Raw genomic sequence first — 20,084 nt, 5'->3', positions numbered from 1 at the left:
GAGCAGAGGCTGGGGGTCAGGAGATGGTCTGACCCTGGTGGAGGCCTCCAGAGAGGAGTCAGGTGGGCAGCAGACTTTGGTTTCCTGGGTCCCCTTTCTGGCAGCTGTGGAGGTGGCATAGGCCTCCACCTCCCTGCCTCTTGAGGTGTGGGCTGCCAGGCAGGAGGGCAGCTCAGGGAGAGGGAGGCTGGCCATCTGTCATTGGCTGGTGTGTGCCCGGGCCTTGGGCCCTCAGAACAGGATGCTCACAGGCAGCAGGGCCAACAGAAGCAGCAGAATGCCTGGAGAGGGGCTGCCTGCCGAGTTGTCCAAGGCACAGTGGTCGCGGTTGGCACCAATACAGGCTGCATAAGCCATCACATGGGGGATGTAGTTCTGCTCGTGGACACCGTGCAGCAAGTGTGCCAGGGGGCCCTTGGCGAAGACCGCTACGTCCTCCCCGCCGTGGGTTTCATGGCGCAGGGGCACAGCTGACTGAGCCTGGTAGTTGTTGTGAGCTGTGGGCCAGAAGAAACACTTACTAAGAAGCTGCCAAGCAGGGGCCTGGTGCTATGCACTCAGCTTCTCTATTCCTTTTCTAGGTGGCCTGACTGTCCCCATTTTATAGAAGAGGAAACTGAGGCTCAGTAGGGTGATGTTATTTTGCTCCAGGGCATGGAATTCAATCCTGATTCTGTTCTTAATCAAAACCCTGCACTCACAACCCCTGAAAGAGAAGAGTAACCTCTTCTAGGCTGTTTGGGCCCCTAGTGGGACAAAGAGTTAAGCTCTCAGCTTCTAACCAAAAGGTTGGCGATTCTATTCTACCCAGAGGTTCCTCAGAAGAAAAGCCTAGTGACCTACTTCCAAAAGATCACAGCCACTGAAAACCCAATGGAGCACATTTCTACTCTGATACACACAGAACTAACTCAACGGCAGTTGGTAACTAGTAGGCTGTTTGGATTAGCAGGGAAGAGTCAGATGAAGTAGGGTTTGCCTCCTACCACAAGTTGGACCATTAGACCCCCATGTCTCTGAGCATATCAAGAACAAATGAATATTCAATAATCTGAATGGAAAAAAAACTGGGAAATTCACACATTAGAATATTATACAGCCAGCAAAAATGATAATGTAACATATCTAGTGCCTACACATGCTAGGCACTGTGCTAAGATCTTCACACCCATCTCATACTCCAGACAACCTAGGGAGGTAGAATCCTTTTACAGAGGAAACTGAAGCTGGGAAAGGTGGAAGTTATGTGCCCAAAGTCACACAGCTGCTAACTTCTAGGATGAGATTCTAATTGAGATTATTCTGATTAAAGTCCTGGATATTCTGAGACCCCTGATCTTGCCCATAAACCCTAAGTCCATCTCACTGAGGAACCTTGTCCCTCCCAGTCCTGGGTCTTGGCAGCCTCACCGTAGTCCACCATGGAGACATTCTCTCGTTCACCGCCCACCACCTTGTAGCCAGGACCATTGCCATACAGGATGGCAGTGAAGGGCTTCTTGTCTGTGTCACTCAACATGGGGGCCAGACCTGCATGGAAGGTGGTGGTAATGGGGTCATGTTGGAACATCAAGAGCCCAACTCCCAGCCCCCAACTGGGGCCCAAACCATCTCCATGAAGCCACTTTCCAAACCACTTTTACTTCTAACCAATCATCCCCAGTTCTCACTATGTCCACATCCCTCCCATCCATCCATCCATCCTCTCTTGTCTACTATCCATCTATCCATCATCTTTCCCATTCTTCTGTCCATTCTCATCCACCCATCTTCTTGTAGCCATTCACCCTCCCACTTATCCATCCACCTAATTGTCCACTCAACCCCTTCCATCCCTCATTCTGTATTCTCCCCACCCATCAGTAACTTTCTTTCCTATCCAGTTACCTCCAAGTCCCCACCACATGCCAGGCCCTTGGCTTGCTGGCTCTCCCACCCGACTCTTGCTCCCAGATGGGCAGACAGGAGACCTGCGCCCACTCCAATGGAGACCCACCTACCAAAAATGGAGTTTCCACGGGGGGTGTAGCCACCGAAGGTGAAGACGTGGGAGTGGTCAGCAGTGACCACAGTCAGTGTGTCTTCCAGAGAAGTCATGATGCCCGCCTGGCCAATGGCCTGGTCCATCTCCACTGCCTCGTGCAGGGCCTGCTTGGCTTTACCCTCATGGTGTCCATGGTCAATTCTGCCTCCTTGGGACACCAAGGCAAAGGCCTCGAGTGAGGGGGGAGGGGGATGAAGATCTGCAGCCCCACCCCCACCATTCTACTACCTGATTAACCTTTCTTTAATAGGGGAGGGCAGCCACTTTCCCCAGGCACCCACTATGTGCCAGGCACCACTTCAGGTATGTTCTCTGGTTCTTTAACCTCTACAGAGGCCCAGAGAGGGACAGCCTCTTGACCAAAGTCACACATGTGGGAAGTGCAGAGCCATGAGTTCAAAGCAGATCCACCCAACAGAAAACTGTGTGCTCCTCCTACCACCCCATTCTGCTCTCTGCCCTGTTTCTTCAGCTGCTTGAAGGAGTTGCTGAAGATAGCCTGTCTGTGTACCTACTATGTGCCAGGCACACCAGACTGATGTCTCATCTCCCTTACAACAATCCTAGGCAGAGATGGATACCGTCAGCCCCATCGACAGATGAAACAACTGAGGCTTCGAATGGGGAAGTCATGACCAAGGTGGAATTTGTTGGGGTTTGAATTTAGATGTGACTCACTCGAAAATTCCTGTTTTTCTGTCTCTACCATGAGTACATCCCCTCTAAGAACCAGAGCTCCTAGAATAAAGCATAGGACCTGCTTATGTCTAAAGGGTGGTGGAAACCCTAGGTGTCTGGGCAGTGCCCGTGGCAGGCTTCCATAGGCCTGTTGAAGCCTGAATCCTCCCGCCTCCCCCAGATGAGAGTAGGACACCTGGTTATATGCTTTCCTAGTGGCAAAGTGCTATGTGACCTTAGGGGGGCGCCTCCCCCTCTCTATGAGGCTGCCTGGGTGGACACTTCCAGCTCTGAGGGTCATGGAGCCTGGGCGCCTGGCCACCCTCTCTTCCCGCCAGCCTGGGCCTCAACCACTTTGGTCTGGCAGACTGGCAGGGTGGGTCCTCCCTTTGTTGTGGCTCTGGGAGCAGCTGGCCTGGCAGGCCCAGCCCTGGCCCTGCTCACAAAGACAGTTGCTCCCAGGGGAGCTCATGCTCACCACTACTGGTTCCTGGCATCAGAGCCCTATTCAGGGCTAAGATGAGACTGCCATGTTTCAGTGGGAACCCTGGGGTCTGGCAAGAAAGCAACTAAGCCAGGCTGGCGGCCACCAGCCTTTGGAGGGCAGAGGGACCTGTTAATGTGTGTGTGTGTGTGGTAAGAGATTGTAAGTGCAAGCATGTCTGCACGTGTGTGACTGTGCATGTGCGTGTGTGTGTGTGTGTACATGTGGATCCCAGCAAGGTAAAATCAGGAACCAGGGAGGACAATGGCTGTTAGAACTTTGAAAGATTCTGGAATCTTTCTCACTTCCTCACATTTCCTATTGTTCTTAACTTAGCTATTATAATGATATTAATGGAAACACTGAGGTTTCATTCTCTGCTGGGCCCTGTTCCAAGTACTTTATGTCTCTGGATGCAATGGAGGCTCATAAGCCCTCTGTGAGAGGGGAACTGTTTTTATCTGCATTTTACAGAAATGTTCAGGTAAAGGTTATGTGGCCAGTGGGTGGCAGCACTAGGAGGAGAGCCCAAGTCTGACTCTGGTCGGAGACAGTGCTGCGGAGCCCTGTGGACACTGGACTCAGCATCCAGCACTGGAAAGCCAAGGGCCTGAGGGCTGGATCCCCTCCACAGCCAGGCTTGAGGGGAGGGTGGGGGAATCCAAAAGGAAGAAACATGCATCCTTTCTCAGGAAGCCTTTCTAACCTGGGAAGACTGGCATGACATCTTCATGACCAGAGGAGGAGATCTCTTTGAGCTGGGGAGCTAATACCCCGAGGAATCCACAATCTACACTTCATTTCCTCCAAAAGGAATGTTCTCCCTTGCCCCATCTCAGGACGGTTCTCTTGGAGAGCTGGACGCCTCATCCCCTGGCCCAGGGCCATGTACCAGAGCTCCCTTCTCAGCAGCCACAGCTCCAGGGCAGCATCCCTGCCTCCAGGCCCAGGGCCCCTACCTTCCACAAGCAAGAAGAAGCCTTTGGGATTCTTCTTCAGGATCTTGATGGCCACTTCCACCATCTCGGAGAGTGATGGGTCAGTTACGTTGTCCCTGTTCAGCTCGTACTGCATGTCCCCTGGCTCGAAGAGACCTGAGGAAGACACAGGGGGCCCTGGATGGTGGGAGTCCATGACTCTGCTATGATGACCCTCAAGGTAGCTAAGGTGTCTCAGGGAACACATACTCCCCATACCTAACCCAGGGGTAGCATGTGATGAGGGGAAGGGAGCTTATCTGGTGGCCCTCACGGACCCAGAATTGTAACAGGTGCTTTGGAAATGCTACCTCCTTTAATCTTCCCAACCCCTGCCTGTGGGAGTGCACCATGTCCATTTTGCAGAGGAGGAGAGTGAGGCTCAGAGGGTGTTCAGTAACTTGCTATTTCAGCTGGGATTCAAATCCATTATCCTCCTCTCAGCCAGAAAGCTGGAGGTTCAAACCCACCAGCCACTTCTTGGAAGGAAGGTTGGGCAATCTACTTCTGTAGTGATAGTGCCTCAGAAACCCAAGGAGGGGTCACTATGAGTTGGGTCAGACTTCATGGCACATAACAACAACAACAACAACAACCTCCCAGCCTGTGGGGCCAGAATAGGTTGCTGTGGTCCTAAGGCAGAGGACTGCATCATGGACTCAATGGGCCGCTTGTGTGTATGTGTGTGTGTGTTTACATGTCGAGTTTTAAGGGCACAGTGGCCCAGGGAGTGAACCAGCAGAGGGCTTGGGGTTGCTATCCCTTCTGCTCACTAAGCTGGTTTTCTCATGTGTATATTGAAGAGAGTGATCCATTCCTTGGAGTCCACATGTGGGGACTGTCTGTTGTGTACCATGTTGGTGTTGCTGTCCTTCTGTGAATGTGTGCACAGCCAAACAATAGTTCCAATTAAGAGAGTGCTCACTCTGTGCTCTTCAGAAGCATGCAAGTGCCAGCCTCCAAGATGGTGCCGAATGATCCTTGTCTCCTGGAATTCAGGCCTTAGTGTGGTTCCCTCCCACACTGAGTAGGGCTAACCTGTGTGTTATGAATTGAACTGTGTGCCCCCAAAATATGTGGTGGAATCCTAACCCCTATACTTTTTGATGTAATCTCATTTGGGAATAGTTTTTCTTTGTTACATTCATGAGCCCATATCAGCGCAGGATGTGTCTTAAACCTACTGTCTTTCGAAATATAAAAAGAGCAGATTAGACACAGAGACAAGTAAGTGCAAACAGAGGGGACGATACCTGCCACATGGAGATTGCCAAGGAATCAAAGAATGCTGGGGCTACAGAAACTGAAAGAAATCTTCCCCCAGAGACAATAGAAACAGAGCATTCCCCCGGAGCTGATGACTTGAAGTAAGACTCGTAGCCTACTCAACTGTGAGGAGAATACATTTCGGTTCTTCAAAGCCATCCACTTGTAGTATTTCTGTTACGGCAGTTCTAAAAAACTAAGACACAGTGTATATTCCATCTGGCAAAATCCAGAATATATGGCAATGACAGTGTGTGACTTCCAAGGCCAAGACATAAGACATTACAGCTTCCACCTTGGATCTCTAGAAGAAGCTAGCCACCATGTTGTAAGGACTCTTAAGCAGCTCTGTGGTGAGATCCAAATGGTGAAGAACTGAGACCCTCTGCCAAAAGCTAAGACCAACTTTCCAGCTGTGAGAGCCAGCCATCTTCAAAGGGATCTTCCAGCCCCAGTCAAGCCTTCAGATGACTCAACCTCAAGAAAGACCCTGAGGCAAAACCACCCAACCAAGATGCTCCCCAAATCCTGACCCAAAGAAACTATGTGAGTTAATAAATGTTTCCTCGTGTTACTACCACTCGTCTGTCGATTTGTAGTATCATGGTGGCTTGCATGCTGCTTGCATGCTGGAAGATATGCCATCCATGCTTCGAATACCAGCAGGGCCACCCTTGGACAGATTACAGTGGAGCTTCCAGACTAAGACAGACTGGGAAGGAGGGCCTAGTGGTCTACTTCTAAAAAATACTGGCCAGTGAAAACATTATGAATCACAATAGAACACTGTCTGGTATGGTATGGTGCCAAGAGAGGGACCCTCCCATTGAAAGATGCTCCAAGTACGACTGGGGAAGAGCTGCTTCCTCAAAGTAGAGTTGGTCTTAAAGACGTGGATGGAGTAAAGCTTTTGAGACCTTCATTTGCTGATGTGGCATGACTCAAAATAAGACAAAACAGCTGCAAACATCTATTAATAATTGGAAAATTGGAAGTCATTAAAAGTGAAATGGAACACATAAAGATTGATATCCTAGGCATTAGTGAGCTGAAATGGACTGGTATTGGCCATTCTGAATCAGACTATAATATATTCTACTATGCTGGGAATGACAAACTGAAGAAGAATGGCATCACATTCATTGTTAAAAAGAACATTTCAAGGATCTATCCTGAAGCACAACACTGTCAGTGATAGGATAATATCCATACACCTACAAGGAAGACCAGTTAATACAACTATTATTCAAATTTACACATCAATCACTAATGCCAAAGGTAAAGAAATTAAAGACTTTTGACCAACTTCTGCCATCTGAAAATGATCAAACATGTAATGAAGAAGCATTGAAAATCACTGGTGATTGGAATGAGCAAGTTGGAAACAAAGAAGGATCAGTAGTTGGAAAATAAGGCCTTGGTGATAGCAATGATGCCAGAGATTGCATGATAGAATTTTGCAAGACCAATAACTTATTAACTGGAAACACCCTTTTTTTCAACAACACAAACAGTGACATCTGGATTTTGCCAGATGAAATATACAGAAATCAGATCAACTCCATCTGTGGAAAGAGAGGATGGAGAAGCTTAACATCATTAGTCAGAATAAGGCCAGGGGTCAACTGTGGAAGAGACTATCTATTACCCATATGCAAGTTCAAGTTGAAGATGAAGAAAAGTAAAACAAGTCCTTGAGAGCCAAAGCAACCTTTGAATATATCTCACCTGAATTTAGAGACTACCTCAAGAATAGATTTGACACATTGAACACTAATGACCGAAGACCAGAAGAGTTGTGAGATGACACTAAAGAGACAGGGAAGAAAGAAAAGACCAAAATGGATGTCATAAGAAACTCTGAAACTTGCTCTTGAATGTAGAGTAGCTAAAGAAAAAAGAAAAAATGATGAAGTAAAAGAGCTGAATAGAAGATTGCAAAGGGTGACTTGAGAAGACAAAGTAAAGCATTATAATGAAATGTGCAAAGACCTGGAGTTAGAAAACCAAAAGGAAAGAACACTCTTGGCATTTCTCAAGCTGAAAAAACTGAAGAAAAAAAATTCAAGCCTCAGGTTGCAATATTGAAAGTGTTCTGTGTGCAAAATATCAAACAGAGGAAGAAGCTTGAAAAGAAGGTGGGAAGAATACATAGTTACTGTACCAAAAAGAATTGGTCAGTGTTCAACCATTCCATGAGATAGCATATGATTAAGAACCGATGCTACTGAAGGAGGAAGTCCAAGCTACACTGAAGGCATTGGTGAAAAACAAGACTCCAGGAATTGATGGAATATCAATTATGATGTTTCAACTAACAGATGCATAGCATTGACATTGTCTATGGTTAGAAATCTGGAAGGCAGCCATCAGGCCAACTGACGGAAGAGATCTACATCTGTGCCCATTCTAAAGAAAGGCGATCCCACAGAATGCAGAAATTATTAAACAGTATCAGGCCGCAGAAGAATTGATGCATTTGAGTTATAGTGCTGGGAAAGAATATTGAATGTACCATAGACTACTAAAAAAATGAACAATTTGTCTTGGAGGAAGTACAGCTGGAATGATCTTTACAAGGGAGAATGGCCACACTTGGTCTCTTGTACTTTGGTCGTGTTGTCAGAAGGGACAAATTCCTGGAGAAGGATATCATGCTTGATAAAGTAGAGGGTCAGTGAAAAAGGGGAAGACCCTCCATGAGATGGATTGACACAGTGGTTGCAATGATGGGCTCAAGCAATGTGACAATTGTGAGGCTGGTGCAGTACCAGGCAGTGTTTTGTTCTGTTATACACAGGATCGCTAGGAGTGGACGTGACTCAACAGCATCTAATAACAACAACAATCGTTAATATAATATGCAAGTAAGATCTAGCTGAACATCATTTAAAAACAGTTGCAGCAGCATTTTGACAGAGAAATTCCAGAAATGCAAGCTGGATTCAGAAGAGGACATGGAACAAGGGATATCATTGCCAATATCAGATAGATTTGGCTGAAACAGAGAATACCAGAAAGATGTTTATCTGTGTTTTATTGACTACACAAAGACATGTGATTGTGTGGATCATAACAAATTAGGAATAACATTGTGAAGAATGGGAATTCCAGAACACTTAATTGTGTTAATGTGGAACCTCTATATAGACCAAGAGGCAGTTGTTTGAACAGAACAAGGGGATACTATGTGATTTAAATTCAGGATAGGTGTGCATCAGGGTTGTATTCTTTTACCATACTTATTCAATCTGTATGCTGAGCAAATAATCTGAGAAGCTGGACTATATGAAGAATGTGACATCAGGCTTGGACAAAAACTCATTAACAATGTATGATATGCAGATGATATAATCTTGCTTGCTGAAAGTGAAGAGGACTTGAAGTACTTACTGATGAAGATCAAAGACTAACAGCCTTCAGTATGGATTACACCTCAACATAAAGAAAACAAAACTCCTCATAACTGGACCAATAAGCAACATAATAAACAGAGAAGAGATTGAAGTTGTCAAGGATTTAATTTTATTTGGATCCACAAGCAATGCCCATGGAAGCAGGAGTCAAGAAATCAAACAATGTATTGCATTGCGTAAGTCTGCTGCAAATGACTTCTTTAAAGTGTTAAAGAGCAAAGATGTCACTTTGAAGACTAAGGTATGCCTGACCCAAGCCATGGTATTTTCAATCACTTCATATGCATGTGAAAGCTGAATAATGACTAAGGAAGACTGAAGAAGAATTAATGCATTTAAAGTATGCTATTGATAAAGAACGTTGAATATACTGTGGTCTCCAAAAGAATGAACCAATGTGTCTTGGAAGAAGTAAAGCCAGAATGCTCCTTAGAAGCGAGGATGCCAAGAGTTCGTCTCATATACTTTGGACATGTTCTCAGGAGGAACTTTCTTCCCTGGAGAAGGATATCATACTTGGTAAAGCAGAGGGTCAGTGAAAAGGAGGAAAACCCTCAACGGGATGGGTCGACACAGTGCAATAATGGGCTCAGACAGCAACGATTTTAAGGATGGGGCAGGACTAGGCGGTGTTTTGTTGTTTTGTACATGGGGTCGCTATGAGTCAGAACCGACTTAATAACTCATGGCGCCTAACAACAACTGCTAAATTTGGGGGTAATTTGTTACACAGGAATAGATCACTTATACAATGTATTAGCTCATTTAATCCTCATACAATCCTGAGGTAGGTCCTATCTTTACCCACATTTTGTAGATAAATCATTATCCCTACTTTATAGAAAAGGAAACTGAGGCACAGAGAGGAAAAATCGCTTGACCATGGTTACACACTCATAAGTGTAGAGTTGACTTTGACCTAGATGCTCTGTCTCTAAGCTCTGTGAGCAAGACTGTATATACTACATGAGCCTGGCCAGGCTCTCCCCATTCTGTGTATGATATGCGGTGTGAGCTTGGGACCCAAGCAAACAGAGGGCTGTGTGTATGTGTCTGGAGGATCCTCATATGCCCAGCTTTGAGCCCATAATCTCTGATGGCACACCCAGGACCAGTGAGCTGTGCTCCTTGGAAAATGTTGGCTGGAGATTTTGTTGCCACCTGTCAGCACAATAGCCGGTGGAAAGAAGCTCCAGATGTCTGTGTGGTGGTCCCAAGATCCAGCCTGAATGTCCCCCCGCCCCCAGGGCCTCGTTCCTCCAAGTCTGGCATTGCCCTTGGGCCCTCACTTGCTCCCCACACTCTGGGGAGGGACAGCAGTCCCCAGGTAGCACCAGCAGAGACAACATGGCTGTCTTCTCCCCTTGGTTACTATGGTAGTTAAGTTTGTGTGTCAGCTTGGCTGGACCTGGTTGAGTGGCTGGGCAGCTGGATGTAGTATTCCCCATGATGAGACTGGTAATCAACTCCATGGTAGAATCTACTGTGAGCAGCTGAGTAGCTGCCTTAGGGATGTGGTCTGCTTCCTGTATATAAGGAGAAGCCTTGGGGAACAGTCTCTAGCTTATGGCACACTTGAACCCTGCATGTAACTGTGTCATTGTTCAGCAGCCTGCCATGCTCTGCCGACCTTGGGACTTTCAACGGACTTGAATTAATGGCCTGCCGTGTGGTTTGGTAACATCAGAATTGTGCCTTTTACTTGTCAGCCTTGGGCTTGTCAGTCTCAGCAGCCAGCAGCTATCTGAATGAAGAAAAGCCTCTAGCTTCAGTGGGCTGGGAGCAGGAGGCAGAGCTGCAACCCAAGGTTGAGGGGCTTTCACCCACCCTCTAAGAGCCTGGCATTTTGAACTTGGACTTAAAGCCTCTAATTGTTAGAGAATGAACTCCTCTTTGTTCAAGACATTTCATTTGTGGTATTTTCTATTAGAGCAGCACAGAGGTAACCAAAACAGTTACAGAGAACTGACTCCAGGGCTCTTCTCCACAGCCCAGGAGAAGTTAAAATCCCAGCTTCTAACCAGGGTTTGGACTCATCTGGGTCCTCACTCTAAATCAGTTGTGTGACATGTCACAACTCCCTCTCCCTCTCTGTGCTTCCTGCACAGGCATTAGATTTCAGGCCTAATTTCATAAAGCAGAACCTCCTTCTTGCCCCATGTGGGTTCTGGAGCCTGAGGGCAAAAGCCCCTAAGTGGTGTGGGGGGCACTCTGGGGCCTTACTCCAGGTATCAGACTCCTCCAGCCCCGGCTAGGAGAACTTAGTTGTGTGTCCCCCACTCGACGCACTCCACTTACTTACCCAAGAGGTAGTCCACGGCGTGAAGGTCGAGGGCTAGGAGTTCAGTGCGGTTCCAGACGTAGTGGGAGTGCTAGAAGGAAGGGCTTGTGTCAGTACCCACCAGGGGCAAGGGGAGCTGGGTGGAAGACGTTGATTTGTTCCTTCCATCAGTTAACAAGCCCTCCCTGAAGACCTACTAGTGCTGACCTCAAGAGATCACAAATAAACAGTTAATTATAATGCAAGAGAGAAGAATTTGGGTGGTGTGGGGGAAGCAGGAGAGCCCAGATGCAGGGATCAGGGAGGGCTTCTTGGTGGAGGTGATGTTCTATCAGGGACTGGAGGATAAGTAGGAGCTGATGAGCCTGGGGGTCAGGAAGGAGACCTGAGGAGGATCATGAGGCAAAAGGGAAGAGCAGGTACAGGTCACAAGGGGCCTGGAGTACCTGTTGCGGGGTGTGGGCTGTGTGTGTTCTGGGGGCCATGGAGAGCCAAGGAGGAAGCAAAGCTTCAGGTCTACCCTGGAGACCCTGTCTGGTGTGGGAAGGGGTATGTTTCGGGGGAGGAAGTGTGCTTCCCTAGGGCATAGAAACCATAGGAAGTAGCTGGCCCAGCTGAGTCTAGTGATGGCATCATTCAAGGCCTAGAATGGGGTCCAACACTGCTGTGTGTCCTTTGGAAAGTCCCTTGCCTTCTCAGGACCGTGGCATTGGCATTAGTGGTTTTCAGACCTTTTCCTTAGAACAGCCTCAGGGGCTATTGCACGGAGGGTGGAAGATTGAGGAAGTGAGGTTTTGGAAGTGATACCTGCTTCACCAGGGAGGCTCTCCTGGGTTATCTCATTTAATCCTCATATCAGCCTACAAGTTAGGTACAGTTATTCCCATTTTACAGATGAAGACACTGAGGCACACAGATGCTGGAGTGACTAAGGAGTTAAAGTTAAAACCTCTCCCAAGAATTTTCTTCTAGGAATGTATGGCCTATGTGGGGACTTGACAGCCTGTCATGTTCCAGCCCTTGGGTGGGGTGTGGGACCTTCTCTCTTTCATGGACATCTAGACTGAGCTCCAGGGTAAGCACCCTGAGTGGGCAGGAAGGCTTAAGGTCTGGTCCCATTTTTCATGGGAGAAACTGAGGCTGGAAGGGAAAGTGTCTCCTGGGCCAGGGCCAGGGCGGGGCTGTGGCCCAGCCTGTGCTGACTCAGAAGGCTTGGAAAGGGTTTAAAGCCACTCAGTCACCCCCACCCCACTCTGTGGGGGCCATTCCCAGGGCCCTGCCCCCACTGTGCGCTTGGCCCAGCCCCATTCCACAAGGCCTCCCTGAGGGCCAGTAATGGAACCCTCAGAAACCCAACCCCAAAGTGACATCAAAGTGGCTGCCAGATTGGTCCCCACTGTCTTCAGCTCTGACCACAGTCATTTCCAGACCCCAGCTGCCCCGTGCCTGGCAGGCCGCCGCAGATTTAAAGGGCCATTCTGCTGCTCCAGAGCCCCTGTCCCCCTTCCTTGCTCTGGTCAAAGTAAGCTCACTGCTCAGGGCTTCCCCGCTTGCTGCATACCTTCCCCAGCCAAACGGCTGTCCTGCCTACTACTGCTGTCCCCTCTCTGCCCCGGCTCTAGTCCTCCACTCAACTGCCTCATCCAGCAGGTGCTTCTCCATCCCCTCCTTGGCACCACCATCGCACTTGCTCAGGGCTGTCAGTCTCTCCCTTGTGATTTGTCCCTCTGTGATCCCATAGGCCCCTGGGCCTCCTATCATACCAGCACACTCTGAGTTTGTTTCTTTCCTTGACCATCGGATTTATCCTGTGTACTTTATGCCCAGCTAAGGGCCCCACATACAGTAGGCGCTGATCATCCTTTCAGGTTGCTCCCTGCCCACCCTCCTGAGTGTCATCTAGCCTCCTCCAGTACCCTCCCCTGAAGCAAGGAGCTGCTGCTTGGTTACCCACGAAGTGCCATTAGCATATTTGTCAGCTCAGTTGAGAGCCTCAGAAAAACCCACTGAAGTAAGAATTATAACTCCCATTTTACAGACGAGGAAACAGATTCAGAGAGGGGCCACCCAGCCTGTCCCACGGCAGGCTGCCTCTGCAGCCATCTGGTCCCTGGATGTGCTACCTTGTGTCTCGGTTTGAAGCTCTTCCAGATGTCGATGAGGTTCAGACCATCTAGCCTCGTGCCCCTGGCCTTGTCATCCATCTCATACTCTATATCAGTTCTATTCTTGGGGAACATATACTTCCGGCCACCTCCCATGATCACCTGAAGGAGACAAGAGCCATCAGTAACCTGGATCCCAAGATATCTGGAAGTCTCAGTGGCCCCAGCCTGAACAGCTGGACCCTGGGGGATGGTGTGGACACTCTTGTAGCATGGTGATTAAGTCTACCTGCCCTCTCTGAGCTTCCACCTTTCCAGTCCGGGGAGAAAAATCAACTTCCTTCTGACCCAAAAGATGGAATCATGAGTCTACTGGGGCCACAGTTGGGGCTTTGGGGTGAATTATTGGGGCTACCAATAACTGAGAACCAGTTGCTGTCAAGGCAGTTCCAGCTCACAGAGTCCTTGTGTGTGAAGGAGTACAAATGTACTCCATAATTTCCAATGGCTGATTTTTTGGAAACAGATCACCAGGCCTTTCTTCTGAGGCACTTCTGGCCTCAGGTAACAGCCCAGCATGTTAGTAATTCCACCACCCAGGGACACTCACCAATACCTACTTAACTGGCTTTCCAGAAGCCTGACACACGCTCTCACTTTTTAAAAATAATACCATGTACTGAGGGCTCACCACATGGTGATAAGATACATCATCTTGGTCAACTTCATAGCAAAGCTGCAAGGGGACTGGTGTCATCTCATCTTCCAAGTAAAGAAACAGATGCAGAAAGGTGATTTCTGTCCCCCAGGGTCACACAGCTACTAAGTGGCAGGGTCAGGTTTGGAACCCAAGACTTCTCTGACTCTGGCACCAGGGCTGTGCTGTGTCCATGGAGCCAAGGATAGGGCCTCCAAGAGCCTCCTGTCCCCACAGTGAGGCAGACACTGGCAGATGAGCGGCCCGAGCCAGGGAGGTCTTTGGGGCAGCCCAGCTGGGAGCGGGCCCACCGCAGCCTGGGCAAACAGTGGGGCTGGGACTCACTGTCTGTGTAATCACTGCAGGCTAATTTTACCCACCCAGGCTGGTGTGCGTGGGCGGATGGACGGGGGCTGTTTGTTTTCCTTGGGAGTTCATGTTTGAAGTCCTGACTATTTTTGAAATGGGGGCCAAGAGGAAAACAGCCGCCGCCTGCGGTGACCACCACACCGGTGTCCTCCTGTCACCATGGGCTCCGGCCCAAGCTGCTGCCCCTGGCTGACACCTTGGGAGAACAGAGGCCAGCTAGGGCTGGCCCCAGCACCACTCGCTTCAGGCCTGGCATTCACATCTTCTTCTCGACCTTGCACCCCATTTCCTTCCTCAGAGCCCAGGGTTTGCAGGGTCGTGAGGAAACCAGGAGCCCAGGTAAGGGGTGGAGGTGAGGCTGGTGCCCCAGGAGTACCCTGGACCACAGGGTACTGGAAAGCACAGGGCCTTTGGTGTCAGACTTGGGTTTGGATCTTGGCTCCGTCATTTATTGATGCAGAGCTTGTTGCTTAACCTGAGTCTCACTTTCCTTATTGTAAAATGGGCACAGCACCTGCCCACAGGAGTGTCGTGGGGGAACTAGAGCATCTCGGCATCATCTGCAGCACCTGCGGGGACCCGGGGAGCTATTCTCCTTGCCAGGAATAGTAGAGATTAAAGTCTTTCCAGAGGAGTGAGAGCTCTGGGGGTAGGGAGGCTGTGAGGGGAAGAAGGGGACCCCAGGTCACTGCCCCCTCCTGCCCACCACCAGTGTTCCCACAGAACCTGACCCCTTGGCATTTCCAGGGTGGAAACTGAAGCCCCCAATCTTCTTGCTGGTGCCTCATCATTTCCAGCCCAGCGGGGACTTCACACGGACTCATTAAACTCCCAAATAACAGACTTGCTGTTTGGCTTTGGCTTTGGCTTTGTGTCTTTCTTTCTTCTTCTTATGCTTTTTTTTTTAGCAGAAGATATTTATTTTCAGGGCGGACACCAGGATTCGTGTTTCATGGACAGCCTGGGGACTGAGGGGCTTCGGGGCAGTGGTGATACAGGGGAGGTGGGGCAGAAAGTAGGGGAGAAGAGAGAGGAAGGGACGGGAGGAAAGTCCTCACACTTACCCTACCTCTTTCCCTCACTCTCTGAGTATCCCAGAAGCTCTCCACATGCCCCCAGATGAAAAGCCTCCCCCTCAAGCTCCTGTCCCCCGTCTCAGGGGATTTGACAAGATTTGTGCCTGCCAATTCTCTAAAGAACAGCCCCATAATTACACCCTGTGCTTGTCCAACAAATGTTCTCACATTCATGACTTCATCTTGGCCTCCAACAGCCCCAGGAGGAGGCAGGTGGGGTTCTCTGTTCTTGCCACACAGGTGGGGAAACTGAGGCTCTAGGAGGGGAAGGGACTTGCTCTAGGATGGAGTGGCTTTGCCTCAAATGTCCGCTCACCAGGCAGAGTCAACAGGATTCTTTGTTCTGAAAGAGGGTGCTTAATCCATGACTTGGAAGGGGGAAGATATGGGTTGGTGGGGGGACCAGGTGGCACCAGGTAGCACTTAGAAATCAGGGGGAAAGGTCAAGGGGGAAGGGAAAAGGTAGGTTTGGCAGGTCTGGGAGTGCGGCAAAAAAGAAGAGTGGGGCCTGAGGGCTTTCTCTGAGCCTCGCTGAGCTCCCTTTTTGGGCTCAGGAGCCAACATCTCCCTCCCTCTGCCGCATTGCTTCACGCAACCCTTCAGTAGGTAACACGAGCCTGCAAAAGGAATAAGCCAGAAGTTTCCGGCTCAGAACAGCACATCAGGTAGGCGAGATCTGGGAGCACGTGTTATGCTTGCATGCGTGGGCCTGCTCAGTATGTTGATATGTGTGTTTTGGAGTTGGGACATGTGGCTCACACATAAACACTACCATTTTCTGGGCACTAAGTTGCAGGCCCTGTGCTGAACCCTCTAGAGATTACCTTATTTAGTTCTTGCAATGGTCTTATGGTAGTAAGTACATTTCACAAAGGAGCAAACAGAGGCTTAAAGAGGTCAAGTAACTGACCTGGGGTCACACAGCTAGCAAATGACAGGTCTAGGATGCAAAGCCAGGAATAAGAGCATGCACTAACCATTGTTAACACTGCCTGTTTTCCAAGTGCATGCTTGTGTGCTGGATGAGTGCGTGGGACACCTACTGTCTGTGCAGGTGTGAACGCGCAGGGCAGGTACTCCCCTCGGACGGCCACTGTGCCACCCTACCTCCCACGTTGAGGGGAGGTTGCCGCACCAGGTTCCAAATTTTGGAATAATCCCTGGGCAACTGGTTCTTGGGATGTGGCGATGGCCACATGAGAGTTTACCCCCAGCCCCACCACAGAGAAATCCCCCAGTGCCTCCCTGCCCTGACCACAAATCCCCTAATGGGCTGGGAGCCCTCCCAGGAGTGTAGGCAGTCAGGCCAAGCAGCTTTTTCTGGACCAGCCCAGGCCCGAGGCCTCCCACCCACCCACGGCCCCACTTCACCAGCCCCGTCCCTGCACCGGTTCCAGCCCGCCCTCACCTCAATGTCCTTGATGTTGTGCATGAGCTGGTAGGCAATATCCTTGCAGCCCTGGCTCAGGGCCTCTGGGGGCATCTCATTGTCCGAGTACCAGTCCCGGTCAGCAGAGTGGGCATAGGCAGCACTGGGAGTGGCATGGTTCACTCGGGTGGTGGTCACAATGCCCACAGACTTGCCTGGGGTGCAGGAGAAGGGGGTTTGGCATCAGCTGGAGATGGGGTTGTCTAAGCTGCCTCCCTCTCCCAGCCAAAGACTGGTCTCTCAACAGCTCCAATGACTGCCTGGACCTCAGTCTCCCCCTGGGCAGAGGGTGCGGAGTGGCTTTCTAATACTCTAGCAGCTCTGGCACACTGTCTCAGGGAACTTCCATTCTCTCGAAGGCCCTTGAGCTGCAAGTGCCTGGGCTGGACCCTCCTCTCCTGATAGGACCCAGCAGAACTCAACTCCTCCGGGAACCCCCCACCAATAGGGGCCCCTCCCAAGGGATCCCAAGTAGGGTACAGCTCTGTCACCTGTGTCAGTCTGCCCTATTCCCTGAATCACAGATCCTGAAGGTACAGGCCAGGTCACCCCAATTGCAGGTCTCCCTTCTTCCAAGGGAGAAGGAGGAACATGAATGGGGCCAGGTCCTTTATATGCATCATCTTATTCCCTACTCACACCCCACCTATGAGGGGGCTATGTTTTCATGCCCAGTCAAATGCACAACCATTTAACCAGGTGCCATCAAGCCAATTTCAATTCATGGTGACCCTCTGTATTTCAGAGTAGAGTTCTGTTTTTTTTTTTTGTTGTTGTTGTTGTTTTTAATGTGATTTGGATGAAAGTTTATAGAGCAAACTCATTTTCCATATAGCAGTTCATACACATTTTGTTTCATGACATTGACTGCAATTTCCCACAGTGTAACAGCTCTCTTCCCACTTCCTCCCTGTGGTTATCTCGTCCCTGTGTCCTTCCCTCCCATGCACTCCCACCCCCAAAGCTATCTCCCTGTGCAAATACTGTTCTTCTGTTATTCCATGATTGATTGATCACTCCAAGGAATGTATCTACCTGATGTAAATGTTCCCCCCATACACCTGTCTATAGTTTGCCTGAAAGTCACAGGAGTGAGTTCCATTCCAGACCTGCAAGGTAACCAGGGGCCATAGTCTCAGGGGTCTCACCAGGCTCTATCAGATCAGCAAACTGGTCTTTTTTTTTTTTTTTTTAATGATTTTTGAGTTTTGTTCCACATTGTTCTCCCACTTTATCCTGGATCTCCTGCACCAATCCTCCTCCAAGTGATTGACAGTGGCACCATCTAGTTCTTCTGGTCTCAGGATCACATAGGCTGAGGATCACATGGCCTACTAGTCCCTTGGATTAATTGTTTCGATACATTTTTGGTTTATTTCATTCTTCTTTGCTCTGGATGAGAAGAGACCCATCTTTGCATCTAGATGGCCACTTACAAGCTTTTAAGACCCCAGTCACTCAGAGGAGGGTTTTTTTAATGGCTGATTATTTGGAAGTAGATTGCTAGGCCTTTCTTCCAAGGCATCTCTGGGTGGACTTGAACCTCTAACCTTTCAATTAGCAGCAGAATGCCTTAACCATTTGCACCACCCAGAGACTCAGGGAAATGAGGTTGTTTGTTTGGGGTCTCGGTTATCAGTGGCAGAGCTGAGACCAGAACCCACCCCTAAGCCACTAGCTTGCCGTATCGTGGGAGGGAGTCTATGGATATTTCATAGACTTCAGAACATTGGAGCTGGGAAAGCATCTTTTTCAACCATATCCCTATTGGACAGTTGGGATGACCAAGGCCCAGGCGGTTCACAGAGCCGGACCCCATCCTCTGATGCTTCCCCCCACTCACCAGCATCCTTGGCCCAGTGCAAGATGGAGGTAACCTCGTTTCCCTGAGTTGTGTTGCACTGGGAGCGCTCGGTTGCAGCACTCACCCCCACGGTGCCCTCATTGGCCTTCACCCCACACAAATAGGCTGTGGCAGTGCCCGCGCTGTCAGGAACCTGAGCGTTGGTGTTGTAGGTCTGCAGGTGGTAAGGAAGGTCAGGAGATGGCCAGGTGTTGGCCCACAATGTTGCCTACCCCGCCCCCCAACACCCATGGAGACTGGGCGTGATCTACCAAAGTCCCACTAGGAGCCACCTTGTTGTCTGCTTCCTGCCCCATTCCCTGTGCCCAGGCAGCCATGGTACAGCAGGAAGAGACTGGAACCCAGGTCTCTAACATACAGAGAAAAGACGGTTTGGCAGAGGGTTGGGTGGGTGGGGATCAGGCTGGGCCAACTGAGGTCTCTCTCAGGGTGGGGGCTGCAGGAGGCCTCGAGTGAGGAGGGGGCAGGTGAGTCCTAAAGGAAGAGGGGTTTCTTGAAGGAGTGGGGGGGCCTAGGAGAAGGGGAAGTAGTGAAGGGGAGATAGGATCTAAAAGAAGGAGATGGGGAGAGTAGAAATGAGAGTCCAGTGCTCTCTGACATCCCCCTATCCCCATTCAAACCTCTAGTATAGACCCTGAAACTATTTGTCTCCTTTCTCCACCAACTAAAGTTTAGTTTAGCAACTAAACTTGTTGCTATTGAGTTAATTCTGACTCATAGCAAACCTATAGGACAGAGTAGAACTTCCCCACAGGACTTCCAAGACTGTAATCTTTAAGGAAGTAGACGGCCACATCTTTCTCCAGAGCAGCTGGTGGATTCAAACGGCCAACTTCTTGGTTAGAAGCTGAATACTTAACCACTGGCTCCTTTGTAAGCAAGTAAAAGGCACAAAAAAACATTACAATCTCTGTTTGTCCCCAAGAATGGAGCCTAGAGCCTGACCTAGAGTGTCTAGAGGATGTTGACTGCACAACACTGTCACCAATGGCAGTAGCTACCATTGAGTGTGTATTGCCTCTAATACTTTACATCAGTTATCAGATTAATTTTCCAAATCACCTTGGGAGAGAATGCATGAAATAGAGTCACATGTCACAATATGGATGAATCTCAAATAATCCTGAGTATAAGTGCCAGACATAAGGGTATATGTGAGATATTTCCATTTATATAACTTTCAAAGGCAGGCACAGTTAATCTAAGCTGTTAGAAGTCAACGTGGTGGCCACTGTTGGTGGGGAGGGGTCTGGTGACTAGAGGAGGGCGGAGAGGCCTCTGGCTGCTGTCATGTTTAGTTTCTTGCTCTGGATGCTAGTTAGACAGGTATGTTCAGTTTGTGAAATTTCAAGCTGGGTAGTTGTGCACTTTTTTAAAGGTAATGTTGTTGTTGTTGTT

At 49.3% G+C, this 20,084-nt stretch overlaps 1 protein-coding gene across 1 annotated transcript in view; it reads right to left on the bottom strand.

The window, feature by feature from the left end:
- Positions 1–231: 231 nt before the first annotated feature.
- Positions 232–20,084, bottom strand: part of ALPL (alkaline phosphatase, biomineralization associated) — a 29,187-nt gene continuing 9,334 nt past the window's right edge. Inside the window, exons 4-11 of the mRNA XM_007935671.2 lie at positions 18,666–18,840; positions 16,802–16,977; positions 13,270–13,413; positions 11,168–11,237; positions 4,166–4,300; positions 2,001–2,192; positions 1,411–1,530; positions 232–497 (exon numbers count right to left, since the gene is read on the bottom strand). Coding sequence (XP_007933862.1) covers positions 232–497; positions 1,411–1,530; positions 2,001–2,192; positions 4,166–4,300; positions 11,168–11,237; positions 13,270–13,413; positions 16,802–16,977; positions 18,666–18,840 — 1,278 coding nt within the window. The remainder of the gene's footprint in view (positions 498–1,410; positions 1,531–2,000; positions 2,193–4,165; positions 4,301–11,167; positions 11,238–13,269; positions 13,414–16,801; positions 16,978–18,665; positions 18,841–20,084) is intronic.

This window comes from Orycteropus afer, unplaced genomic scaffold (genome assembly GCF_000298275.1).
Source record: "Orycteropus afer afer isolate SDZICR_OR568_19922 unplaced genomic scaffold, OryAfe1.0 scaffold00031, whole genome shotgun sequence".
NCBI classification, from domain to species: Eukaryota; Metazoa; Chordata; class Mammalia; order Tubulidentata; family Orycteropodidae; genus Orycteropus; species Orycteropus afer.
This window is presented reverse-complemented; position numbering and strand designations above follow the sequence as displayed.